We start from the raw sequence: 25,828 nt of genomic DNA, 5'->3' as shown, positions 1-25,828 counted from the left end.
CATGTGTTTTCATGCCTTCTAGATGCCATGGAACAGGATTAAATAATTTTGCAGTGGCATCTTCAACCCTTTTCCTTCCCTAACAAGCAAACTAAATGGGGTCAGTTTAGCTCTACAACATTTCCAGTAGTTCCCTCTTCTCTGTTGAATGGATTTGTGCAAAATTAATTTCTCTCTTCTCCAAGAACTTGATCAGACTTATTGAGGTCAAAGAAACCTTTTTAGTAATCTGCATGCCAAACAATCCTCCAGACTATGTGAGAGTAACCCATTCTAAGTTAATCTTGAACATTAATTTTGTACCTAATTTTGACCATCTTTATTTTCTTTTGAGCAATCCAGTATGGATTCATATCTCCCTGTTTGAAAGCCAATGTTTTTGTTTTTGATTCACAGCAGCTTTAATGACTTAGTTGGGTATACTGTAATCATTTTGTAGGGGGGGGGAAATGGTATTTTCCACAAAAAATAATGTAACTTGACACAGTGAAAGTCAACTTATCCAAATTATTAAGAATCTTGAAATGCTTTCCAGATTGTGCTGTAGAAACTACTAATGAATACTTAGATAGCTTCTTCTGTCCACACGGCAATTTCATTGCACACTGGTTTTTTTCTCTGGTAGTCCGGAGCAAGAAGAACACATTTATGCTCCAAAGAGCCCCATGGATCCATTATATGTGATTCTCTAATAGTGCCATAGCATTTGTCCATGTTTTGTTTAGCATACTGATAAAAGAGCCGGAGACTTCTTCGGGCAACAAGAAATAAAATGTCCTATTAAAAATGTGGAAGAATGCTTTACAAGTTCTGCACAAGATCTGTAAGAGCAGCTGTTGTGTTTACCATATTTATTCTGTGATGTTTTGAATATCTGGAATTTCTTTTAGGGGAAAAAAGAGACCAACAGAAACACAACGGAGTTCATCATCAGGGGAGCTGAAAGACTTCCTTGAACTGACATTGGTATATTATTGTGAGTTGCCAGACAACCCCACACCCCGTCCTTGTGATTTAACAGTAAGCTGTCCATCTCAATTAAGCCAATTTGGTTGGCCGTATCTATCAGTCTCACAATCCTGGCTCTGATCATCAGATGTCAACCAAGTCTCCGTCAGGGCAATCACACAAATATTCTTAAAGTCTGATGAGAACTTTACTTGTGCTTGGATCTCGTCATTTTTACTCCTGAGAGATTGAGAGTTTATAAGAATGACAGATGGGAGTGGTAGGCGGCGCTCTGGAACTGCTCAGCAATCTTGGCTGCCATCTTAAAGTCTTTGCGTTATTATTGTGACCCAGTCTGGACATAATCATTGTTCTCCTCAGGGCATAGTGGGCTGAATGCTGTTGGTCACGCTCCGTCCACCAGACTGCAGTCTTTCATCATCATCTCCACAGCGACAGCGCCTTAAGTCACCGTGACAATGAATACCACCTGGGCCTGTGACACTTGCTGCCTTTACAATGCTCTACATTCAATCACATGTGTCTTACTGCCCTCCAAAGCACCTTATATCTGTGTGCTCTCTAATCAGCCTTCTGGCCTCTGTCCCCCAGTTAATCACTTCCACACCCACCAGGAAAGTCACAGTTGTAAATTCACACACTTTTCATGGATTGTCTTTGAATAAATGCAAAGCAAAGATAATTTGCATCAGGAGCCTGGAGATCTACACTGGAAAAGTGTTTTCATTCAAAAAATATTTCTCCAAGTCTTTCATTTAATGGCGCAAATAACAAAAACTTATCAGCAATTGTAATTTTGCATGCTTTCCATTTCCCTTCGGACTATTAAGCATACATTTAAACCCATGATTTAAGTGCATAAAGTGTTTTGGTGCTGTTTAATCCTATGAGATTCCCAAGCAATTACAAATTATTTAGGCAAACAGACACACAACTCAAACCAGGCCTTTTAGACCCATTTGGGTGTTGGGCTTTACTTTCCTGTCAGCAAGCCAACCATGAATGTATGAAAATAAATATCATCTTAATAAAGTGCTGGATTACATTAACATTAATCATGGTGGGATATGTATTATTTGAGCGAATGTACACAGCCCAATGGTAATCCCCCACATTTTAATACAAGATCCCATATTTAGTCAATGTGCTCAGAAAGAACCCCACTGCCCTCATGTGGCTCCACCTATACAAGGCTTACCATTTCTTTATCAAATTATACAGTCAAAAATTCATCACATACTGTTCTTCTAATGGACTGCTTTATGTTTTTCTTTGAAAAGACATGTATTTTATCCAAATATCATATGTGTTAAGGTCCACAGGATCAGAGCTGTGGACTTTAACATGTTTAGTATACTCTCGGGTACAACTTCCTGATGCCTGAAGGTCCAATGTTCACGTATTTAAACATTTCCTAAGATATCATATTATTCAGAATGAGATGGAGTCTCTGTCCCACAGAGGAACAGGTTTTGTTCTAAATATGCACAGCACAATCCCTTAAAAAGTGAAGGTGCTGGCTAAATCAAGTAAGAGTGCGTCATTATCTGGTCACTCAGAGAGAAAAAAAAATCATTACTCTACAAGGCAACATAAAATGATACTAAAAAGGTCTCGTATTCTGAATGTAGGTCCTGTGATCTGATCAAAGTTAAAAAAAATGTGTTTGGCTGTAATGACCATTGAAGGACATGGGGAAGTTTGCAAGCCTGAGAACACCATCAGGAAGTACAGGTGTGGCTAGGGAAGCCCATTTCTGACACTCTGATAAAAGAGAAAAAAAAATCTTAATATTATATTGAGATAGTATCGCAATATGAGAGATTGTTGTTTTTTATGTATCAGAGTGGTGGAAACAGGCTTCCATAGGTAGCAGCATTAAGTTGCAAAGACATTTTTCTGCAACTGGGTTCTTCTTAAAACACATGGCATCATGAGGAAAAATATGCTGTCATTATTTAAGCAACAATTCAATACATCAGCCAGGATGTTAAGCCTTGGGTACATATGAATCTTCCAAATAAAAAGTGATCTTAAGCATTAAAGGTATAGTATGTAACTTTTATTAAAAATATATATGTTTCTTTTTTTAAAAATCATGTAATGACAGGAGGAAAGTTTTAATGCTATGCGAGACAAGCGCTAAGACCCGCCTCATGGCTCTGATTGGTTATTTCTAATTAGCACTGGGAGCATTTGGAAAAGGCAGAGGAGCTCAATTTTTTCCATAGATACAAGTATGTAATATATAAACATTTAATGATAAAGTACATTTAATGATTAAGAAAAAAGTAAATGTTTTCAATATTTGTGCAAAGTTGAAATACAGTTGATTCAGTTTTCTTGGGAGAAATGGGACAAGATTCCAGTAAACTATTGTGAGCAGCTTGTTGGAGAATACCAACAAGCTGCAACAGCAACCTCAGCAACTGGTCTCATGATTTTTGCAGGTTTAATTATGAGCAGGTTCTCTGTCCATGCTGAAGAGAAGCCTCCCCATGTCATAATTCTGTCACCATTTTGTGCCACTGTGCCAATTATGCATCCAGGGTTTTCACAGAAGCTGTACTTATATGGAGAAGAACACAGCTGGACTCTTATTTACTAATATTTACTTTGTGGCTAAAATGTGTTTGCTCTGGATTATTTAAAAGCATTAGATCAAATGGGCTGAATATGAAGGCATGACAAAAGCTTTCAGATTTTTATGTGTAAAAAACAAGATGACTTTTTTTCTTTTTCCCTCCCCTGCATATTTACGTGCTATGTTATGTTTCCCAACAAAATACACTGAAGAATTTAGTTTCAATATGTCAAAATATATGGGGTTCTTTTTGACACAAATGGAACCCCATAAATGAATTGGGTGATGGATAAATGTAACGTAAACATATTTTGCAAAGCCATGTGAAGTTGTGTGGCTGTTTATCATTATCTCAGCTCCCTCTAGTGGTAAGCTGCCGGTGGAACATTTGTGTGCCAGTCTCATCCCGTCTCTTCTCAGCAGAGAGAGAGAGGGAGAGAGGGGGTAGGGATTGAGAGAATGGCGGCCGTGCAATGCACCAGATGCATGGTAGAAAGGAAAGGGTTTCGGCGGGAACTTGATTCCTGGCGACATAGACTGATACACTTCGTTGGTATGAAATCCTATCATGTTTTAGTTTTTCAAAAACAACTCAGTTGTTTTGGCTAGCTTTAGCCGCCAATAAAGAGCGCTGCTCCGACCTAAGCTGCCTTGCTAACTAGTAGCTAGTAGTTGCTGTCGGTACTGTAGGTAGTTTATAACTGTAGCAACTAGCTTGCGTGTTAGCTCCTTTGTCCAAGCTTTGCCAGCTAGCTGTTAGCCGGTGTTTGTTTTTTTTTAGGCATTTCCGTGTCAGTTGGACAACTTCACACATATATCACGGCGTGGTATAATAACACATTTATAATGTAGTAATGACGTTTACCGTGTTTGCTTACTGACACGTTCATATATATCGGCTATGCTAACGCGATGCTAGGCTAAGTTTAGGTTTCAGCTAACCTTTATGGGAGGGGTTTTGTTGATACGCAGAGAAAGCTAATGTCACATCAGAGGGATAAAACCCTGTAGATGGCTCAAGTTAACGACTTTTATCAATTTAGCGCCATGTTGAACCCCTTTTCATGTTACTGCCTCAGAAATCCGGTTGTGTCAAGATTATGCTAGCTTAGTCCAAGCCAACGGTAGATAAGGTTTATTGTCTGACATGAAAATAAGGACCTAACCCAATATCTGCCACTCAATCTATACGATGATATAAAAGTCTTACTAACATTTGAATATATTTATTGTTGCAGTTGAGTTTTGAACAAACCGCATCGGCACGGTTATAAGTTTTTTCCTAGGCCCTGCATGGATTTACGTTAACAAATAACGCGATTAGGACCGTGATTAAACTCCAGAATATAACATTTATATAAGTGACAGTTTGTTGCTTTTTGTCTTGCAGGGTTTGAAAGTATTCTGGTGGGAATTTATGGCCCAATGCTGCTGAGAGACCTTAATTTATTTGTGGGTAGGTTATTAATACTTTATACTCGGAAGTGTTTTGGTCACTGCATTATAGCAAGCAGACTGTCAAACTGATGAGTGTGCCTGTTTTTAAACTCCCTGAAACCTTGTGGAGTACAAAGGTACCTTTTGACATTTGAAACTTGATTTAAAATATTTCTACTTATGACTATTTTAAGGTGCCAGCTGTTGATTTTTTATTTTTTCTGGATGGAGGTTCACTCAGGCTTTAAACAAACGATCTTTGACTCAGTCATTAACTAGTTGACCTGTTTTACGTGTTGTAGCATTTAAAGCATAAATGTAATTTTACTAGTTGTTTATTTCACAATATGGCCCCCAAAACAGCAGGACCTTGCCCTATGTTTGAACACCAACACCTGTGCATTCCACCTATGCATTTTCCTGCATTGACATATTTTCACTCAAGCACACTTGTATGCAGGTAACAAATGTCCAGTAGGTCATAGTCATTGGGGTGCTGTTTTGTTTCAACATTTTAACTCAAGGTTTATACTAAATTCTATTCCTGGGTTTATTCCTACCTCTAACATGTCCACATTCCTCTGTCACTTAACTGTTTTAATTCAGGTAATGATTAATATATTGTACAGGGAAATAGGAAAGCCCTTCAAAAACTGATATTTATTCAGTTTGTGTTGATATTCACTGAAAAAATACATGCAACTTAAAACCTGTATGCTTTATGAAAATAGTTATCAATGCTTTAAGAGATATTAGTTTTAAAAGCTTATTAGGGAACATAAAATGTCCTCTCTGGACAAAAAAAATATATACCTAATGTATTTAAATTTCATCCATAACCTAACACAATACACTACATGCTATATAATTATTCCAAAACAGCAGACCTTAATAAATACATAGATTTTTAAAGCATGCTTGAAGTCATGAGTCTGACTGTAAATGTATTAATGTGTCAAAATCTTACATATTTTTAGAACTTTTTTTCACTAGGTTAACGCACTAGGAGTGCACTAGTCTTTCTGCCGAAATTTTGAATATGAAACCGATTTTATCCATCAGTCTTACCTACCTCCACAAGGTTTGAAAATCAGCCACTGTCTCCTTTTGGTCCTGTCATGAGAGAGAACTGAAAAAAAAGAGAAATGGAATTTTAAATGAAAAGGAATCAATTATTTTTGTTTAGTTAATTTAGTAGTTTGGACATCAGTGGTCTAAACATTTTTATTTTATGGCACAACCATGTGCAGTTAAAACAAGTTTGTTTTGTTTCACGGCTATTAGTCACTGGGATTGGAACAATTAAGATGCATTGTGATCTTGTAAAACTTGACAGACGGTTATAAGAAAAATCGGTAATGGTTGGAATTGGCAGGTCAAGCTGTTTTTTTTTTTGTTTTTGTTTTTTCTCCTTTTTGCTGTACTGGGACATATGAACCATTTTTGAGTTTATACTAAAAGGCTACTGCTACAAAAACACACTGATGCTTCAGATTGAAGACAGATTAGTAACAGTCACTGTGTGTTGCAAGTCAGAAAATATAACGAAATGTACAGCATCCACCATTGTCAGACTCACTGTTGGACAGGAAATAATTTTGAGACACTGGAAATGTGGTAGTAAACATGGGATTGACTTTGAGGTCGGGACGTACGCAAAAAGCAATCAATTTAATCAGTAAAACTGCCCCACAGTCCAGTAAAGTGAATTTATTGATTAGCCATTTTTAATCAATCCAAGTGACTTTGGTGGACCAGGTTTTAAGGTATCGAACTAGAGATCTACATTAGATTTTGAAATAATCTAGTGGTGGTTTCTGTCATCCCATAACACATTGTTGTTGTCATGTTACTGAGTAGGTTTTATTTAATCTTTCTCCGTAACAGTAATTATTTATAGTATTATGTCATAGCAACTGAAACGCCATGTACTTTTGAATTAGGATAGCAGTGTTGCCTGCCAGCAGTTCAGGGGAAATTTTCCTGGAAGTTACACAGCTGTTGTAAAATTATGATCTGCAAGTTATGTTGAATCTCTCAGTGAATATGAAGTTTGCTTGTTGCACATTATGCTGTTCCCAGTGTCATTTGATTTTTGTACCCACCACTTTTGTTGGGTCTCACTTTAAATCCACAGTTTAATTTCTCAATAGGTAAAAAAAAAAAAAATTGCATGTTGATTTCTGCTGTGAAAGGTGAAAAAGTTGTAAACAAGATGCCAAAGAAACAGATCTATCACGTGTTACCCAGGAAATGTAGAGTTTTTGATATGTTTTACAGACTGTGAACCTGATGAGTTGGATGACTGGTCAGCAGAGGCGAGCCTCTCAACATGTTCGTTCTGTAATCTGCCACTGGACAAACTCAATGTAAGGATTTTTGATGACATTGTCAAATGCACAATTTCTCACACAGTCTAATCTAAGATCTGAATGAAGCACCAATAAGGTAACTGATTATTTTTCCTCCATGTAGGACCAAGTACCCGCAGCTGCGTCGCCTCTCTCCTCCCCTTCTGATTACTCTCCTTGTCAGACCTCAACCATTTCTGAGAGCAGCCAATCAGCACACAAGTTCCTTCAAGCTGTGTTTCACAAGAAAGGTCAGTCTATTATTGAATGTGTTCCTGTTTTGGCCTGAAAAAAACAAAGAACATGTATGGATCTTTTTTGATGTATGCTGAGTGTGACCAATATAAATGATCTGAGAAGCTGAAAATATCAGATAAATAAATTATTTAAATGTGTGCCCTAGATAAAGACGAATTAGGAAAATTATTATTGAAAACACACACACACACACACACACATACACACATACATATATATATATATATATATATATACAGATAAATATTAGCATCAGAAATCACAATGTGTGGCTATTTTGTCAATGGGATATAATGTCCTGGTTTTGAGCAAAGGGAATTTTTTTTTTATTTTTTTTATTGTCACAGAAATCTGACTTTGTCTGACTAATAAATTAGTGTAGGACAAATCCTTATAAATGACAAGAATAATTCAGAAACTGGCATACGCTGTTATTTTTTTACGTAAAAGTCATCTTTTCTGAATTCGTGGTCTGAAGTGTAACAAGAATGTCCCCTGAAGTTGAAAATCTAGTTTGGAAAGTCAGAGTTTTCCAGACGGCCCCAAGTTCAATCATTGCTGCCACACTTGGTGAAAGTTAAAGATGTAACCTACCTTTTAGCAATTCTGAGCTTTTGTGTCTCATTAAACTAACAAGATGGACAATAATGTAAAACCTCTATTTGTGTACTTGTTCTCTTGTTTGGTTGCAAAAATGGAAAGGAATAAATCATTGGTTTGTATTTATATAAGTAGTGCAATAGCAGCCTCTCTGCCCAAGGTCCACCTCAAATTTCGGAGGTTGTAGCTGCAGCTCTCGCTGCTCACTGTAACTGCAATACTATCAGTGCTTTCTAGTTTTGTTACCAAAGTCTCCAATAAACTAGAGAAAGTTGCAAGTTTAAAAACATGTCGCTGGAGGTGTCTTAAAAATTGACAAATACAGCATCAACGTTGCTAAGTTGGAAATAATGCTCCCACTTCAAACTGAAGTCTTCTTCGTCGCTGTACGGTTTTGCATGACAGTCTGACTCTGGACACACCACAGCAGTAGGTACTGACTGTTATTATTGTGTTTACAGTAGATATCAGGATGTAAGGCCTAATTCCGATCGATTCTGAAACTACCTGATTGGGCACAAATTCCATCAATAGTTTGGACTGTTTCATGTTTGATATTTGAAATGAAGTCAGCATATCTATCTCTTCTGCAAATCTCTGGCCCCAACAAAAAGTGCAACATGATGTTGTTACTTTGTGTCAACAATGTCCCAGTGTATGCATATTGTTTTGAAAGTAGTTAATCTTTGCCTAATTAAAACCAACAACAGATGCTGATGCTTCACCTACTCTTTGTCAAAATCTGAGGAATAAGTTGAGGAAAAACTTTAGTTTACTTGCTGATGTCAGCAACTCAAAAGTTGTAAAAAAATAAATAAAAAGTTAATGGTCTTGTACTTTGGATCTAGCAAGGAAAAGTTTGTGTGTTTATATCTGGATTTTATGTGTCCAGTAGAGAACATAAAAGGGCAGTACTTTAACTTTAGTTATACTGCCTTTTGCCTTTTTTGTTCATAAGAAAATGAGAGAACATTTTTAATACTCTACACTACGCCACCTTTTTAAAAGTAGTGTTCTTTTTTTCTAAGCTTTATTGTTTGAATACTAATGTACTGAGATATGCTCTCAGGCAAATTCCTGTTTGTATGAGTTTCATGTTGCATTTACGATCTCATCTTTGCTCCATCATACAAACTGTCAGCTGAAAGTTGAGTTGATTTTAACTTTCATCTCGATCTCCTCTCTTTGCGTTTCAGACGTGACCCTGGATTGTGATTCCAAAATACCTTTTGTTGCTCATGAACTGATGAAGAAGATGATACATAAGTTTGCTGAGGAGTATGCATCCAAGTGCCTGCTCCGAACCACAACAAAAGGAGTTACAAGACCCTCATCTCCGGTGCCAGAGACATCAGATGCTCCTCTGGATCTCACAGTGAACCGAACAGGTGTGAAAAGCTTTTGGAGGTTGAAATACTTTGAATCAAAATAAACTTGACTCCATACAGTTTTATATTTATGAAATATTTTTGCTTTTTAACAGATGGTGTGTTGGATCTCTCAAACCGGAACTCCACAAGCTCTGCAACAACATCGTCCAATTCCAACTCCTCAGGGTAAGAGTTTTATTTTGCATGGATTTATTTAGTTTAAAGAGAGAAAAAGTTATGAGGGAATAAGAGTAACTTGACATGTTGGCATTTTTATCAAAGAATGCCCTGGCAATAAAATATTACCAAATTGGTGCTGCTGATCTTTTCATCTTCTCACAAGTCAATACTAAGATGGGTGCTTCAGCCTAAACACTGTTGACTGACTTGTAGTTTTGCAATAGCTCTTTCTTGTAAATTATTCAACGGGCAGCTCTTGAGCCCAAATAATTCAGTTCTGTTGTTGTACGGGTTTGTAATCATACCTTGTTTTAAAAAAGTATTCACATCCCTTGAATCTTTTCACATTTTTGCTATGGTACAACCACAAGCTTGATTGTATTGTAGTGTCTTTATGTGATAAACCAACTTGGAGTCGTGTAAAGTCATAAAGTGGAAGAAAAGGCGTACACAGATTTAAAAAAATGTGAGCTAATAAATAAAACTGGTAAAATGGTGTGGCATCCAATTGTGTTTAGGTTCTGTCTCACACTTAAATAGGCTTCTAAAGTTACCGTCAGAAGTCGCCTAATTAGTAAATAGTCCACCTGTGTGTTAGGGCTGGGCAATAAATCAGTAATAATATATATTTTAATGTCAATAGTAAATACGATAGAATGTTCAGTAATTTCACAGAGCTCTGATTCAGAACCACAAAGCATTCTGGGGGACGTAGGCAGAGGAAAGTCTTTACCCCCTCAACCTTTCTCATGCAGCTAAGCAAGATGAATGGCATTAACTAACTCAGTCACCTTTTGGGTACCTAGTAACAACCTGTTGAGTAACTTGTGGAGCAGGAGTTGCATGTCTCTCCTCTGTGCCTCACAACTGCTTAAAATTGAAGCAATTATGTAAAGTGAAGGAAGAAAACGAGTGAAACAGCCGTATTTCCAATACTTCAAACAAAAAACTAATCAATAATTCTTGATATCGACTGATGTGAAACATTTGTATTGTGATACATTTTTTTGCTACATTGTCCAGCCCTAATGTCCGATACCTAAAATAAAAAGGTAATAAATAATTATTAATATTGACTGATATGAAATTTGTATATCATGATACATTTTTTAGCCATTTTGTATAAATCTGTTCTGTGAAGGCTTCACTAGATAGTTAAGGAACATTAGTGAACAAACTGCATCATGAATCAATCAATCAATCAAATTTTATTTGTACAGCACATTTCAGCAGCAAGGCATTTCAATGTGCTTTACATAAATAAAATAAAAACAGCATGTGACATTAAATAAACAGTGAGAAAGAGAAAGTGATTTTGAAAAAAAAAAAGATTAAAAAAGATAAAAACATTAAAACCCGCGCCCCTTTTAGGACTTCAGTTAAACGTCGTTTAACTGGGACTCTAACGAGCTGGGAATTTAGTCAAAAACACCATTTGACAAGGACTCAAACCTTTAGGTTTTTCTGACTTTAGTCAAAACGCCGTTTGACAAGGACTCTAACCTCTCAGACTTTAGTCCGAGAGGTTAGAAGACCAAGGAACACACAAAACAGTTCGGGGGTAAAGGTGAGAACTTTAATGCTGGGTTATAACACAATAATCCAATCTAGTCTAGTAAAAATCCACAACTGAATTGAGAATATTTGTTAAGACTCAACAGTTTATGTCAACATACAGTCACAATTGCTTCTGACTTATCTTGAGCTATTTCAGTCTCTAGATGAAGCAAGCAGGTAAGACACACAACAAAAAACTTGCCGTTAGTTTCAAAGAGAGATGGTTCCACAAACTATTGGTTCAGGGGTGCTGCATAGAAATGCGCGTCCAGATTTTTATTAGCAAAGAAATTTTAAAATCTTGCCTCGTCTTCCTTTTGTTCTACAATTATGTGCCATCGTGTGTTGGTGTATCACATTAAATGAAAACAAACTACAGTGAAGTTTGGGGATGTAATTCCTGGAAAATGTACAAGCGTTCAAAGGTTATGACTACTGCACAACATTGTAAAAGCTAGCTTGTATTCGATATTGATACTTTGATTCCATGGGGTTGACTCTTTTATCTCTTGAGCGGTAACGTCACAATAAAGGCTTCACCATTACCAACACCCCAGGATTGTACAATGAGAAAATAAGGACATCATTGCAGTACTCCACAACGCATTTACTTCCTCTTTTATTGAACTATTTAAGACCAACATGTAAAAGTCCCTGGATATCTCAAAGCTACAGGGGTTGCATGCCATTCACAGACTGTCCCACCTGGACGTGAAGAGGCTTTGCTGCACACACAGAGTGTGTGTGACAGACAGGCAGCAGTGTGTGAAACAGACTGAGAACATACAGACAGAAACAGTTGCAGTGATGTTACCAACACAAGGCATAAAGGAGTGGACCCCTGAGTCTTCACCCCACCCTGTCCCCTAAGCCAACCCCCCTCATCACCTCCATCCTGACCCTGCTGTTTGGTCCTCCCATCCCTAGGAGGCAGCACAAGCCGAACGAGTACATTGAGAGGAGCTGGGAGCTGTCTGAAGGGTTGCTGTCCAAGGCTTTGAAGGATATCCGCTCAGGGAGGCTGCAGGAGCAGCGAGCTGCCTTGCTCTATGGGATACCCCTGCAAACCTTACGGCAAGGTTTGGAAAGCTGGACTGACGGGAAGCTGGGTGTGCTGTATCAGCTTAAGCAAGGTGGCAGGGACTGTAGGGATGAGGCAACCTCACACAATGCGATGTCCTCAACATTGGGAGGAGAAGCCCGCCTTGTCCTGCAGAAGGTGGCAGCTTGCGCGGAACAGGCAGAAATTGGGGGAGGGGCAGAGGAAAATTCAGAGTTTACTTTCCCATCGTCTACTCTCGCTTTCTATCAGCCAACTGGCCAACAAAAGACCCTCCCATCCTGTTTATCCCAGCTCAGGAATGCTCTTCAGCGACCAACAAGTCCACCTCCCAGTTTGGGATCTCCCACGTCCCTGCGGATTCCTCAGGTTCGTTCCGTGTCGGTGTCAGCAGAGAACTGCAGCACGACTGAAGATCTCCATCAAAGTACCTCGCTAACAGAGAGTACTGCCAGTCTGTCTTCGGCATCTGCCAGACCTTTATCTTTCTTCAAACTCAGATCGCCTTTGTTGGCACAAGGCTGTTCAGACAGCGCCAGCCAGTTACCTCATCGTCTGGGACCACGCAGATCCTCACTGGATGAGCCGGAAGACGGTTGCCGGGATAAAGACAAACAACCCAGGAAGAAACGGGGAAGGTATCGCCAGTACAACCATGAGCTGATGGAGGAAGCCATCACCATGGTGATGGCTGGCCGCATGAGTGTCTCTAAGGCTCAAGGAGTTTATGGAGTGCCACACAGCACACTGGAATACAAAGTCAAAGAACGCACTGGAACTCTGAAGAACCCTCCCAAAAAGAAATCTGCTACCTTTTCTTCATCTAGTTCCAACTTGTCTGGATCCGGTACCAATACCAGTTCCAGTAACTCAGGAAGTCTTGCATTAGCTGCTGACACGAAGAGTTTTTAGACCACAGAACGCCTCAAAGTCCTCAACACTTGAACAAACCAACTCTTACAAGATAGAAGTTCTCTGGAGACTTTCAGAAATTCAACTCTTGCCTTTAAGAAACACATTGATATTAATATTCAGGTCTTTTGTGTGTCTGTGATGTGATAGTCACACTTGAGGTTGTATTTTTCTGACATGGTCCTTGGCTGTTTTTAACTAGATTTTTTTTTAAATTGCAAAGTTTTAAGGTAGCTGTGATGCTCACTGCATCTTTAGTGTACATGGATTACTAAACCAAATTCTCAAAACCACTGAAGTTGAATGAGCTTTGTGAATTTTAATTGCATTAAAAATTTTTCACAAATTCTAATTTACCAATGCACTCTCTTTTAAGTTGGGTGCCGATCATTTTTTTCCCGCAAGGCCATTTCAAATTACTATGAAATGAAGCAGCCTGTAACGAGACGTTTCGTACACACCATGCAAAGGGTGACATTTTGTACCCATTTGGAGAACTAATGATTCTAAATAATTCTCTTTAATCTACTCGGTCTACTATAAATAAATCTTATGTGGCCCCATTTGGTGGGTGGCCCAAATGGGGATCTGAAAATAAGAAATACAGCACTGTCCTCAGAGAATAATACACATATAAACTAAGTTATACATAAGAGTTATGAAACTACAAAAATATAATAATTTTGCAGTTTGTTTATTGATGTGTATTGTATGTAGGATGTTGTGATATGGCAAATTAGTGTGTTTTTCAGTGGGAAAACTGGCCCTAATTGTTACCGTTAACTCTGCTGAGGATCAGTTATGAAAAACACAGCTTTGAACCTCTGGAGCTCTGAAATAAAGTGTGACTCTCATATTTGTTTCTTAGCTGTTAGACTATTAGGCTATTCAGGTTTATATCAGTTCTTGGAACTCCATGACAGTGGAATATTGATGATTGTGATTTTCAGCTTTCTATCTCTCTGGGTTTTACCTGAGCTTCTCAAGTGACTTAGAGCCATTACAACTTTTGAGGTATTTGCTAACATTGTTAAACACCTCTGACAACAGGGAGATTGTACATGACATAAAGAGTTTTATGTTCAAGAGATTAGTTTAAAACCAACTTTTGTGTGCTTCTGTTTTGTGCGGGCTTGTCTGGAACATTTGTTGGAATGCTACTGTGCTGCATGTTTTACAAAAGTGTGCACTGAGAAGCTTGGGGACACGTCTGTTATTTGTACGTGTACTGCTTGTAAACGATGTTCTTTTCTTATCAAATATTTACTTAACTCTGCTACAGTAGCTGTATTACTGCTAACCTCATACATGACTGCTGCTTAACTTTACTTGACTGTTTTCCCCGCACATAGGCGTGTAGCTTTGTTGAACACTTATATAAAACTAAGACTCAAAGATGCAGAGAAGAGCATGAAGCTGAAAGACAGATTAGCGTTTGTTGCATGTACAGGGCGCATTGTCGTTGATAACTATTTGTTGGTTACTGGAGACTACAATAGTTGTTTTTGTTTTTTTTTGTCTGAAATGTCTTTCTGATCGTAACTATTTAATGCAAGGCTTAAAAGCTGCTGCTTCTTCTGTTCGTGAAAATTCTAGATGTTGGTACTTTTAATGTTTGCCTCTCAAATGGGCCTATTTTCATGAATAGTGCTATTACCAAAGCAGCATTTCAGGGTTACCCACACAAAGCTGCTGTGATTTATTTTGCTGCTATGCTAGCCTGTCTGTTTCCTGTGCTCTTACACCATCTGACCTCATCCGATTATACAGTACCTCTGAATCTCATATGTCCAGTGTCCAGTTTGGCATTGCTTGTGATGGAGCTCTTATATGTTTAGAAACATTTATGAGCCGTTTGTTTCTCATGGAAGAGAGCCTGAGTCTATAGTCATTACCAATACTTTAATTCCTGTATGTATAGAAAGCCATTTAATGGAGAAGTTCCAATCTATAAGGATATTTGCCATGTTCCTTGAAAAGCTCCCCGTCACCCAATTTTCTTTCGTTGTATACGAGTATTTTTTGTGTGATGGTCTCTACAACTTTTTTGTTCACTGTGTCTCAGGCTACACAGTATTTCTTTAGGTACTCACTGTTTGATAACCTGGAGTAAAAATACAAATGGTTCACGCCAAGAGAATATCCATGTACCAGCGACGGCTGCTCATTGTATCAAAGGCCCTTTTCACACATGTTTTTTATATTTATATATATATATATATATATATTTTTTTTTTTATCAGGTAAAATGAAAATAAAATCTAGAAAATATATGTACAGGTACTTAAATATCCACATGTAAAAATCGTTGAATGTTTCAGCTAACAGATGAGCTCAAGAACTCCAACACGGTTTCAGACGCAGGGTAGTGGTTCAACTTGGGAATTTCCTAGGTGTTTAAAGCCCATGGAAATGTTCTTATTCCTCTGTAGTCTGCTGGTGAATGTGGTGATGAGGTTTTTAAGTGAATGCTGCTGAACATTTTACCTATATCCAGTTTAGAATTAATTTAACTATTGTAAAGGATTTTTATTCAAATTCTTCTCAATTTGGTGACTTGTATAATAAGTTTTTCTGCTCTTTTGGCACACAGATGCACAGATGCTGTAGGAAAAGGCATTTATTATTTTATTTATTCAAGAGATATGTATAGTTCTTTAAATAACCAATTAAATAGTAAATCCTGAAGGACAGAGAAACTGACTCTGAATCTGTCCACACAAGGCCCATGTCAATGTTAAAAAATGAATAAATTTAATTAAAAAAAAAATTATTAAATAAAAAAATAATGAATAAGTTACATTTAAAAAATAAATAGTTGGCAAAATAAATAAAAATAATGAATAAGTAAAAGAGGTAACTAATAAAAAATAAGTTTGGAAATGAATTGCAACATTAAATAACAATACGAATGTTAATACTATTAAAAATGACTTATAATAATTCATGTCTCACTGACTGGAAAACTGGAAATTCTTGTGTTTTTTTTTTGTATATTTGGTACATCAGTATTTTATTGTGCTATTTATTTTTATATTTTTTGGCAGCAGCCATCCTCCATAATTCTTCTCACTTTTCGGTATTTTACAGACTTGGTAAAATACAGGTAAAAACCTGTATCTTATCAGGTCTTTACCAGTGGGATGAAGGTTTTACAAATGTACATTTTAGGTAATTTGGAGAACACTGTTTGAGCTTAATGAAGCCTTCAGATTAAATAAAACTGCATGTGTGAAAAGGGCTGATCTATCAAATTATAACCAAGCCCAATTTCCCACAAACAATTCAGAACACAGTAATGTTTTAATGCAAAAGACTAATTGCAATACGTTGTGTATAGACATTAGGGTTCTTAGGTGAAGGGTTATTTTTGTTTGAACTGTTTGCAAACCAGTAAAACAACTTCACATTAATCTTATATTTATGCATTAATCAACTATTGCACTATAATTTATTTATTCTTTTGTAGAATCCTGTTTTGTTGTGGTATGCATTGTTATTTATGAATTGTGGTGCGTAATTGTGATTTTTAGGCTTGACTGTAGATTTAATTTTAATTTACGACGGGGCACTTTCATCCAGTGTGATGTGTAATGCTACAAATGCATGAACGCTTTTGAACTTATATTATTTCAGTTCAGAACTGACAGAATTTCCTCATTGTTGTGTTTTTGTGTTTATGTTTCTATAAAATAATTTAGAAATGACCTTGATTATTATAACTCAACAAACACTACAGAATGTAATTTTATATTTTGTGCAGTTTGTCCTTGACAAGGTCTAGACCCAGAAGGTACTTAACTATCAGGTAGAAAAAAATGTATTCTCTAACACGCTATTAAAGTTAATGTTGCTGAATATTTGATTTTTACTGGGAAAACATCTGTAACTGTTGGCTGTTTTGAACAATAGGCAACGTTTTGAAACTGTTACTTTGTTGGCAGAAATGTTGATACAAACATACTGTTGCCATACAATGTGAAAATTCCTTTGAGCGCTTCTACAATCGTTCCTCCTGCTTTCAGCAGAACGTCTCGGTCGCCTTCAGCAGCTGATAAATAAAAACAGTTCTCCACATCAATCAGTAACTTGTACTGGCTTTAATTCCAAAAATGTTTATAGCACATTATATTTTGACGTGGACAGCTGTTCTTACTGTTTTTGAGGAACTGCCTATGCGGCGCAATAAAATGGCAGCTTTATATGGCGCTTACCTATAATGTTTTAGTCTTAGCAATTTCATTTTTTGTTCATCAAAAAAACCTTACTGGCAAAAAAAAATAATTTCTTTCGAGCAAGATTGTGCTGGAAAAACTAAATTCTGAATTTTATGATAAAATTGAACATACTACCTGTCAAGGGAAATGATTTAATGACATAGCTGCTGGCCACCAATTGGCAAAATATGGAATAATTAAAAATACCAGTTTGTCACTTCAGCTTAGCTTCACTGAGACCCCCATGAGGACCACAGTTTCATATCTAGACATGTAAAACAACTTCATTAAATTTCCAGCTCATCTAATTTTATGAATAATTGTTCTTAAATAAATAGTTTTCATAAAATTATAATCTATATAACTCCAAAAATAAGAAAATTTGAGTGGAAATAATTACATGATACAAGTAATTTTTACTGGTATAGATTAAGCTCTTCATAAATTAAATGTGTAATATAAATGAATACTAATATTCACAATTAAAGAAAAAAAGACATTAACAGTACTCTTACCACCAATAATGTAGTTATATATTTTCTGATAACTTTATGCTCTTGCCAGGTTGTCTGGAATTATGGCTACTGTTTAGTGCAGGCAGGCTGAATTGACATGGTTTGTTTATTTTTGTCTAGTTCGAGCAAATCTTTTAAGGTACAAAGTAGAAAATCAGCAAAAACAAAGCAATATCATATCACTCTCTGTTTTATACTTTTATTTCACCCTAGAATTTGCACGTATCCCCATTCATACTGTATTGTCTACTTTTGTTTTAAAGTAGACTGCTCCCATGTTGCCTTCCTACACATTTATCACTGCAGTATACATAATCTTAACAGCAGTTAACCATCAACTTGCCACATACTATATGATCATGTTGAAACATCTCTCCACATAAACATTCGCACGTCATGTATACCATACATGCGCAGCAATAGCATCAGTTCACAATAAATGTTATCTCAAGTCCGGACAAACAGCTCTGTACAGAAATACACAGTCAGATCAATCCAATCATAAAGACAGATTTGAATTCAATCCTAAGTCAAAGTCAGTTTATCATGGTAGGTCTTACTGTTTCTATCTCAATTTATAGTTGGTGACAACTGTGCTGAAATTCTTTGTGAACAATTATTTGCTGACTTGTGTTTATTTCGGTATATCCCTCTAAATGAAGGTTTTGCATTTTTATCTTTAGTTCCTGGCTGCCGTCTGTTACAGAAGAAGGGGGAGTTCTGGGACAACGAGGGACTACATTACACCATCGTTCTGCTTTGGACACCGTTCTACGTTCTCTCTGCCCACCACACCAGTCCTTACTCTACCAAATCCTTAAATTAGCTAATCAGGAAAAATTGCTTTCATTTCACAGATCAGTTGGTCAGGCTGAGTTTCACTGCTGTCACTGTGGTGTAAACCCGCAAGTTGATGTAAAACCCCATTCAGTCTTTTTAAATGAATGTAACACCCATCACTACAGGTTCTACTGCCCTTCAGGTGATTGTAATCATCAAAGTCGTTGCAGTTTCCCATACCATCTTGGGGACTCTGAATCTTTTGGCAGCCTTCATCACCACCCTTTCAAAGACTGTAACAGTGAAAGTCAGCAGGGCTCAAGCTCCGACTGTGTACAGAGGTGCAGGACAGAAAAGTGTCCAGCTCCATGCTCTGAGACGTTACACTGTAATTCCAGCCAGAGCCACACAGCAGGCTGTGGAAACATGCTGATGCCAAATGTCTCGTCTACACTGTTATCACAGTCCCCACTGTGTACTTCCTCCTGTAGATTATGCAGGTCTGTATTTTATAAGAAACACCTGTCTTGCTCCTGTTCTTGTTGTCAACCCCATATCTGTCCGACACCTGTCAGGACCAGAGAAGAAATGGATTTTGGAGATGGGGATAGCACTTGTACTGTCCTGAACAGAGAGCGGAGTCCTTCTCCTCCTCGTCTTTCTCCTATTCCCCAAGATATCAGTAAGAAAATGGATGAAAAGCCACCATCACTTTCCTATCACACTCAGGGGAAGGAAGCTGACCTTACAGGTAAAAACAGTCAGAGGAGTGCTTGCCACATGGCAGGTGTAGATGCATCCACAGATGCTGAGCTGCAGTATAAGACTATAGGACATAATCAGGCAGAACAGAATCTGGGGGGAAGTTCGCTGCAGGATATTGTAAGACGTGTCACTCGTAATCTGGACACCATCACAGCAGATCCTACTCTGGTCTCTACAACAGCTCTTTATGTTTCTGAGGACCAGTCCTCAGATGCCTCAACCAGCCAGCCATTCCATGCTGATGCCCAGCTGACTGAAATCATCACCACAGTGCTCCACACAGGCAGTGCTAGTGACTACAATCTTAATGAGCTGTTTAACCAGCATCATAACAAAGAGCCAAAGTCACCTAACACCCGTTCCCGTCGTCGGCAGGAAATTCAGGTCGCTACTGCAACACCTGCTGACGATGCGTGTGCCAGAAGGAATGCCTTAGCAATGAAAAGGGAGTTGGCCATGTTTGATCTGTCATACAGTCAGAGAATGGGACCGCAAGCTAAAAAAGTGAGAGTGAAAGCAAAAAACATGTCTGTACCTACTTCTGTCACTCCCCCAGACTCAGATCTAATTAAAGAAGCTTGTAGAAGAGAGACAGAAGCAAGGGTAGAACTTGGAAAGAATCTAGATCTAGGGGTTAATGAGGGAACACCATGCATAGTTTCTGTTGAAAGTGACAGGGACAAAGCTAAAGAAGATGTGAAGGCAGTGATGGTAACAGATGAACTTGAGACTGAACAGGAAAAGAGAGAAGGGATAACATGTTTTGGCAAAGGTGAGCTTACCATTTCTAATGTTAGACATGCCCCTGAGATGCTGAACACATGTGGAAAACACGTTCTAAAAGGTGACCATGCAGTGCAAGCACAGACAGTATCAATGACTCCCATTTCTACTGACTGTAATGAAGGGTGTGGGTGGAGCCAAGAAGAAGACATATTGGATCAAAACTATGATACAGAAAGCACACCAGATAAAGGTACTCATAGTCCAATGAATGAGGGGCAGAAATGTAAGTCACATCAGTCCAGGCGGATAAGAAAATCTCTGAGGAATATAGTCCCTCCACAGCGGCTTTCTTCCTACATCACATGGCATACTCCTATTTCTCATGCCTCATCTGTAGAAACTGACATCACCCTGGCAAAATTAGACAGTAAAACCCCTCCGTACCCACAGGAACACAAAGGGAACCTTACCTTTGAGCCAACACCTAAGGAACCATCTGAACCAATGTGTAAACAGTCAGAGGGTAAATGTCAGAGCTTACAGAAAAATGAGGCCATTGAAAAGAGGAGTTCTCAAAAAGAGATCCCTGAAAAAGAAACTGATAGCAGTGATAATTCTGCATATGGAAGGCTCCGACCATCTACAAGAAGACTAAAAGCTTTGAAGATGCTCAAAAATACAATAAATGTTAGCAACCCACCTAGCCCCAAAATTCAGTACATCAGCCCAATAAAGCTCATGTATGTATCTCAAGTGAAGGATAATGAAGGAGTTAAGTATAGTCTTAAGTCGGCAGGCTCCGGTTCGAGTCTACAAACAGAGGAGGCATTTGACCCATGTGTAGAGTCTTCATGGGCAGGGACACCTCAGAAGCACAAAAGCCAAAGCAAGGAGAATGCAGTATCGCCCGCAAAGAAGAGTCCTTCACCAGCAAAAGCAATTACCTCACATGAATCACCTACATCGTCACCGGCCAAGTCAGCCACATGTCAGTCTTCACCTAGGTCAGCTGCCTCTTCACCTAAAGGCAGTGCAAGAACAAGTGATGGTACTCCATCCAAACGTTTGTCTGAAACTGAGAACCAGCGATCACCACGTGAGTCGGTGTCCCTCGCAGAAACCACTCCTCCAAAACGACGTCCAGGCCGACCAAGAAAGCTAGGACCCCAGCTCGAGCAAAAAGTGAAGAGGCCCATTGGCCGTCCACGAAAACAGAAAGATTCAAATGCTGTATCGGAGTGTAAGTCACTAAATGGAAAAGGTTCCAAAACTGATGCTGAAGACGATGTCACCAAGAACCTTAAAATAACAGTTGTGTATGGCCGTTCACGAAGAAATAAACGAGTGGTGTCTGAGAGTTTTGACCAGCTCCAAACAGATTTCAACAATACTTGCCATACAGTGGATCTTAAAAGTGACTTGGGCTTTTCATTACACTGCTCAACAAGGAGCCCATGTATCATTAAGTCATCCCCAGAAGAATTTTGTTTTATTAGAACTGCAAAAGAGCCCCCAACTCAGTCTGTGAGTAGCATTAAAAGTCAGGTGCCTGTTGAATCTGCGCCCTTGAGAAAACCAGGCAGACCTGCAAAAATTAAGATCTCTGGAATTTCAGTCACTGTTACTTCTGCGTCACCTCGGCGTCGTCAAATTCAGATAAATAGAGAGACCCGGATATCACCTAAAGCAAAACCTCCAAAGAAAACACTCCTACTAGAGTCTGAAAAAGAGCCTTGCATAGGTAACAGTCCATTACCAATTAAAAGTAATTCAACGGAGGTGGTGGAAACAAATATTAGAAATACATGTGAACTGCCAAATCAGACTATACCATTAAGGCACTCAAAAAGGGATAGGAAACCCTCAATACACCTTGTGCATGCTGTTGCTACCTCTACCTTTGGGTCATACAAGTGCAGTCATGCTCTGTTGAGGCGCTCCAGGAAGCTTCTTATAAACAAGGTTAGCAGTGAAAGGAGACAGGAGGATCAACAAGCAAGTGCAGAAACTCAGACACTAAAACGACAGCCTTCTAGAAAAGAGCGAGAAAGCATCACTCAAGATCTGAGCAAAGTGGCCAAGGTTTCACTAGATTCAATCTTTAGCCCAAGAGAGACGGTACGGTGGTGGGCGCCATCAGCTAAGGAAAAGACAATGAGCCAGGAACTTGCCAGACGGATAAGAGTCATCTCTGACACATGGGTCACTGATTCTCCTGATGACCAAGACAAAGAAGTGGTCCATAATTCTAATCTAGACACAATTGGAAACAGTCCAGTAACCAGAAAGTCGAAAAAGTCCTCTGCAGTCCGAGCACTGTTTGATTGTTCACCCAACAAACCAAGGTCCTGTAGCATGCAGCAGATCTGCTCCTGGTTTATGCAGACCACCGAGACACAGTCTTTGGCCATTGTCAAGAAGGCAAGCTCCCGTAATCCATTTGAAATCATGCACTTCCCTCGTTCTACCAATAATAAAAATGTTCGCCACAGTCCGCAGGCAGAGCGACTCCGCAAGCATATCAAAAAGTTTCCAAAGACTGTGCCAAAAAGTCCTCTACAGCATCAGCTGGCTCTGCTACGATTGAGGAAGAAGAAAAAGGTTAATCAGATACGTCGACGACTGTTTGCTTCCAGACTTGAAGTGGGCAAACACAATCGAGGTGTTACGCGGTGCAGATTTAGCTTGTCTGCTCAGTTTCGGGCCACTTTGTTTAGGGTGAGGAGAAGGTTTTTTACTTTGAGAGAAAGGGAGAGGTGGCAATCGTGGAAAAGTAAAAAGAAAAGCAAAAGAAAAATGGCCTCCTCAAACAGGCCAATAGCAAATGTTCTTCAACTAAATCATCATAAAGCATTACACAGATCAGCAAAACAGCTACCTGACTCTCTTCAGGAAAGTTCTCCTGCCTGCTCTGTCGATCAAACTCTGAAGCATGCTGATATCCACAAAGAGCAGAAGCTCTCTTCAAAAGCCTGGAGTCCTGAGAAGCTGAAAGAATGTCGTGTGTTTCTGAGGAAGATCAACTCTCCAGACAATGAGTCAACCGAGGAGGAGGGGGACTCTTGCACTGTGACACTGGATAATGGCTCGCCTTCTACGGACTTCTTTGAAGGAAACAAGAAGGACCTGGAAGGAGTTGCAAAAGCTGTGAGAAATGGAAGAAAAAGGAGCTTGAACAAGAGGATTTGCTCAAGAAAGCGGTCCGATTGTGCACCCAAATCGGTCCCAAATGGGAAACAGAGGGGTAAACACAATCAATCTGAGGTAGCATCCCCTGAAACACCACAACCACCACCAGCGAAAGTGTTGAGACAATCGCGAATGAGGGGCCTGACCGGGCCAAGATGGTGCGACTATGTTATTGGTAACTACCCTTTTCCTAGTTCTTCAATTTGAAGACATTAAAATGTAATAATTACAATGTAGCCTGTCAAATTAAAATGATCTGTTTTTCTGCCAGGAACCTAAATGAAGCAAGGGCTCCTCCTCTTTCTGGGATGAGGCTGCAGTTTAACCTGGTGCCTTCGGACGTTGAGCTGACCACGTGGACTGACCGCCTCACTATGGTTCAGTCTTACACTCAGCAGCTATGTAGCAGTCTAACTTAAAAAAAAAAAGCTTGATGTTGCACTATTGTTATCCATGGACATGTATGTGCTTCTTTTCTCTGATCGTGTATATTAGAGCATTACTCATTACTTTCAAGAGTTTTAATAGGTTGAATATTTATAAAGTGAAGCCTTGTAAAAAGGAAAGACGGAGCTTGGCTGCATCAACACAGCGCCATCAGCTCCACCCCACATGAAGGTCAACACCACTTCTCTTCTTTCAGTTTGTAATTTTGCTATTTAAAAATCACTCCCGTTCTAAAATCTGTTAAATATATACTTTTTATATTTATAACAGCTCTTATTTTAGCACTCTTAAAATACAAACTTTAGTTTTTATCACATCGAACATAAAGCATTGAAATACTTTTAACAATGTTTGTCTAATCCAAGCCCTTGGTTTATTTTGACTTAGCAGACCACAAAAATACTTTTAATGAAGGAATGGTCTTTGATGAATTGTAACTCAATTGACACTTTATGTCCCTTTCAGGTAAGCTGGTAATTTGTCACCCCAACTAAAAGCATTTAATTTTGTTTTGTTTTTACATCTGCAAGCTTACAGGGACTACATGCTCCTTGTGTCCCACTAAGCAGTTGTAGGACATAAGCGTTGCTTTCTCTGTCCATTCGTGGTTAGTCGTAACCTAGTAATCTGTCTCTTTTTCACCTCCAGCATTCACTTAGTTGCTGCCAGATGTACTTCTTGCACTATTCCACGTGAGATTATGAATCCCACTACACAGGCTCCTCCTCCTTCCGTGTTTTGCACAGCCCATGTCCCACCCCCCCAGGTCCTACTGTAAACTTAGAAACTCTCTTTGGTGCAATACAAAGCCAGATGATTTATCATTATTTAGAAATTATTTTATTGCTGACAGACAAATGGATGTACCGAGTTACCATTGGCCTGGGATGTTATTCACCTTTGTCCATTGACATGTAATGAGATTTTAACCCATTAAAACATGTCAGTATACTCTTGCAGTCACCGATGTCCTCACACTTCAGCATTTAATGGGTTAAAACAGATCGCTCTGCTTTTCTCTCTTCAAAGAAGCAGGAAAGTAACAAAAACTATTTTTCCCAACATAGCATTAAATCATATTCTACTTCTAGCATTATTTACAGTATATGAACAGATGGGAGATGTTACTGCTTCTCTGGTGTTTATTTGATTTTTTTTCCTTAAGATGCCTACCTCCACTGGGGCTGTGCTAAGCCTACTGCTGTTTAGCTTACTAGTCATAGATGAGGCCGGAGAATTGATTGACCAACACTAATCTGGGATCAGTTTGCTTTTCCTGCCATCTAAGAGCACATAGGCCAAAACTTAACCATACAGTGAGTATTATGACTGACGACACATTTGCATAGATTTGTCACTGGTTGCATTTTTATCATAAGGGAGGTTTGTAAGGCTCGGTCTTGTGGTGAATAACCCTGGTGCTCTGTTGTACGTGTTTTTTAAGTGTTTTTATACAGTGCGTTACAGATGCATCAGAGGTGTCTGTAACTGGATCAATAAAGTCTTTTCCAGTAAATCCTGAGTGATTATTGTTCAAATGCACTGTATGAATGGGCCAAGGCGGTACATATCTTTAACGGGCCTTCAGTTTAGAGTGAACCAAAGGGTTTGACACTTGTAGGCTTAGTTTTGAAACAAGTTTAAGCCATTTTTAAAACAGGCTGCTAGCAGATTTATTTTTATTTTTTGATCAATTTGAGTTTAACATGCAAGTAAATTTATAGAATATTGTGACATAATTTTTGTCTCATTTCAAAAAGCAAAACTCAGGGGGTATTATAAAAAATTTTTATGTAAAGTAAAATAATTAAGCTTTTTTTTTTATCATTAAAAAAAATTAGAACATTTTAGAATAACGCCCTAGTTACACCTGCAAGGGTTCCTGGACACAGGAGGACAAAAGAGGGAAGA

At 38.6% G+C, this 25,828-nt stretch overlaps 1 protein-coding gene across 2 annotated transcripts; it reads left to right on the top strand.

Moving 5' to 3' along the window:
• The first annotated feature begins 3,957 nt into the window (after nt 1–3,957).
• Nucleotides 3,958–25,428, top strand: lcorl (ligand dependent nuclear receptor corepressor-like). Of its 2 annotated transcripts, XM_007551903.2 has the most exons (8): nt 3,971–4,106; nt 4,944–5,009; nt 7,271–7,359; nt 7,466–7,592; nt 9,396–9,587; nt 9,683–9,755; nt 18,694–23,645; nt 23,742–25,428. In XM_007551903.2, exons 1-8 carry the CDS (start codon nt 4,013–4,015, stop codon nt 23,747–23,749), a joined length of 5,601 nt encoding a protein of 1,866 aa, XP_007551965.1. In that variant the 5' UTR covers nt 3,971–4,012; the 3' UTR covers nt 23,750–25,428. The 2 variants fall into 2 exon arrangements, with proteins under 2 accessions (XP_007551966.1, XP_007551965.1); XM_007551904.2 differs by lacking the exons at nt 18,694–23,645; nt 23,742–25,428 and adding an exon at nt 12,234–15,062 and having other exon boundaries at nt 3,958–4,106.
• Nucleotides 25,429–25,828: the final 400 nt, after the last annotated feature.

Source organism: Poecilia formosa, unplaced genomic scaffold, assembly GCF_000485575.1.
Source record: "Poecilia formosa unplaced genomic scaffold, Poecilia_formosa-5.1.2 Scaffold44, whole genome shotgun sequence".
Lineage (NCBI taxonomy): Eukaryota > Metazoa > Chordata > Actinopteri > Cyprinodontiformes > Poeciliidae > Poecilia > Poecilia formosa.
The sequence above is the reverse complement of the archived record's forward strand: the minus strand, read 5'-3'. Positions and strand labels throughout refer to the sequence as shown.

Coding starts and splice junctions, on each gene's coding strand:
- lcorl (XM_007551903.2), top strand. CDS start 4,013: ATGGCGGCCGTGCAATGCACCAGATGCATGGTAGAAAGGAAAGGGTTT. Junction 4,107..4,943: donor TAGACTGATACACTTCGTTG/GTATGAAATCCT, acceptor TTTGTCTTGCAG/GGTTTGAAAGTATTCTGGTG. Junction 7,593..9,395: donor AGCTGTGTTTCACAAGAAAG/GTCAGTCTATTA, acceptor TTTGCGTTTCAG/ACGTGACCCTGGATTGTGAT.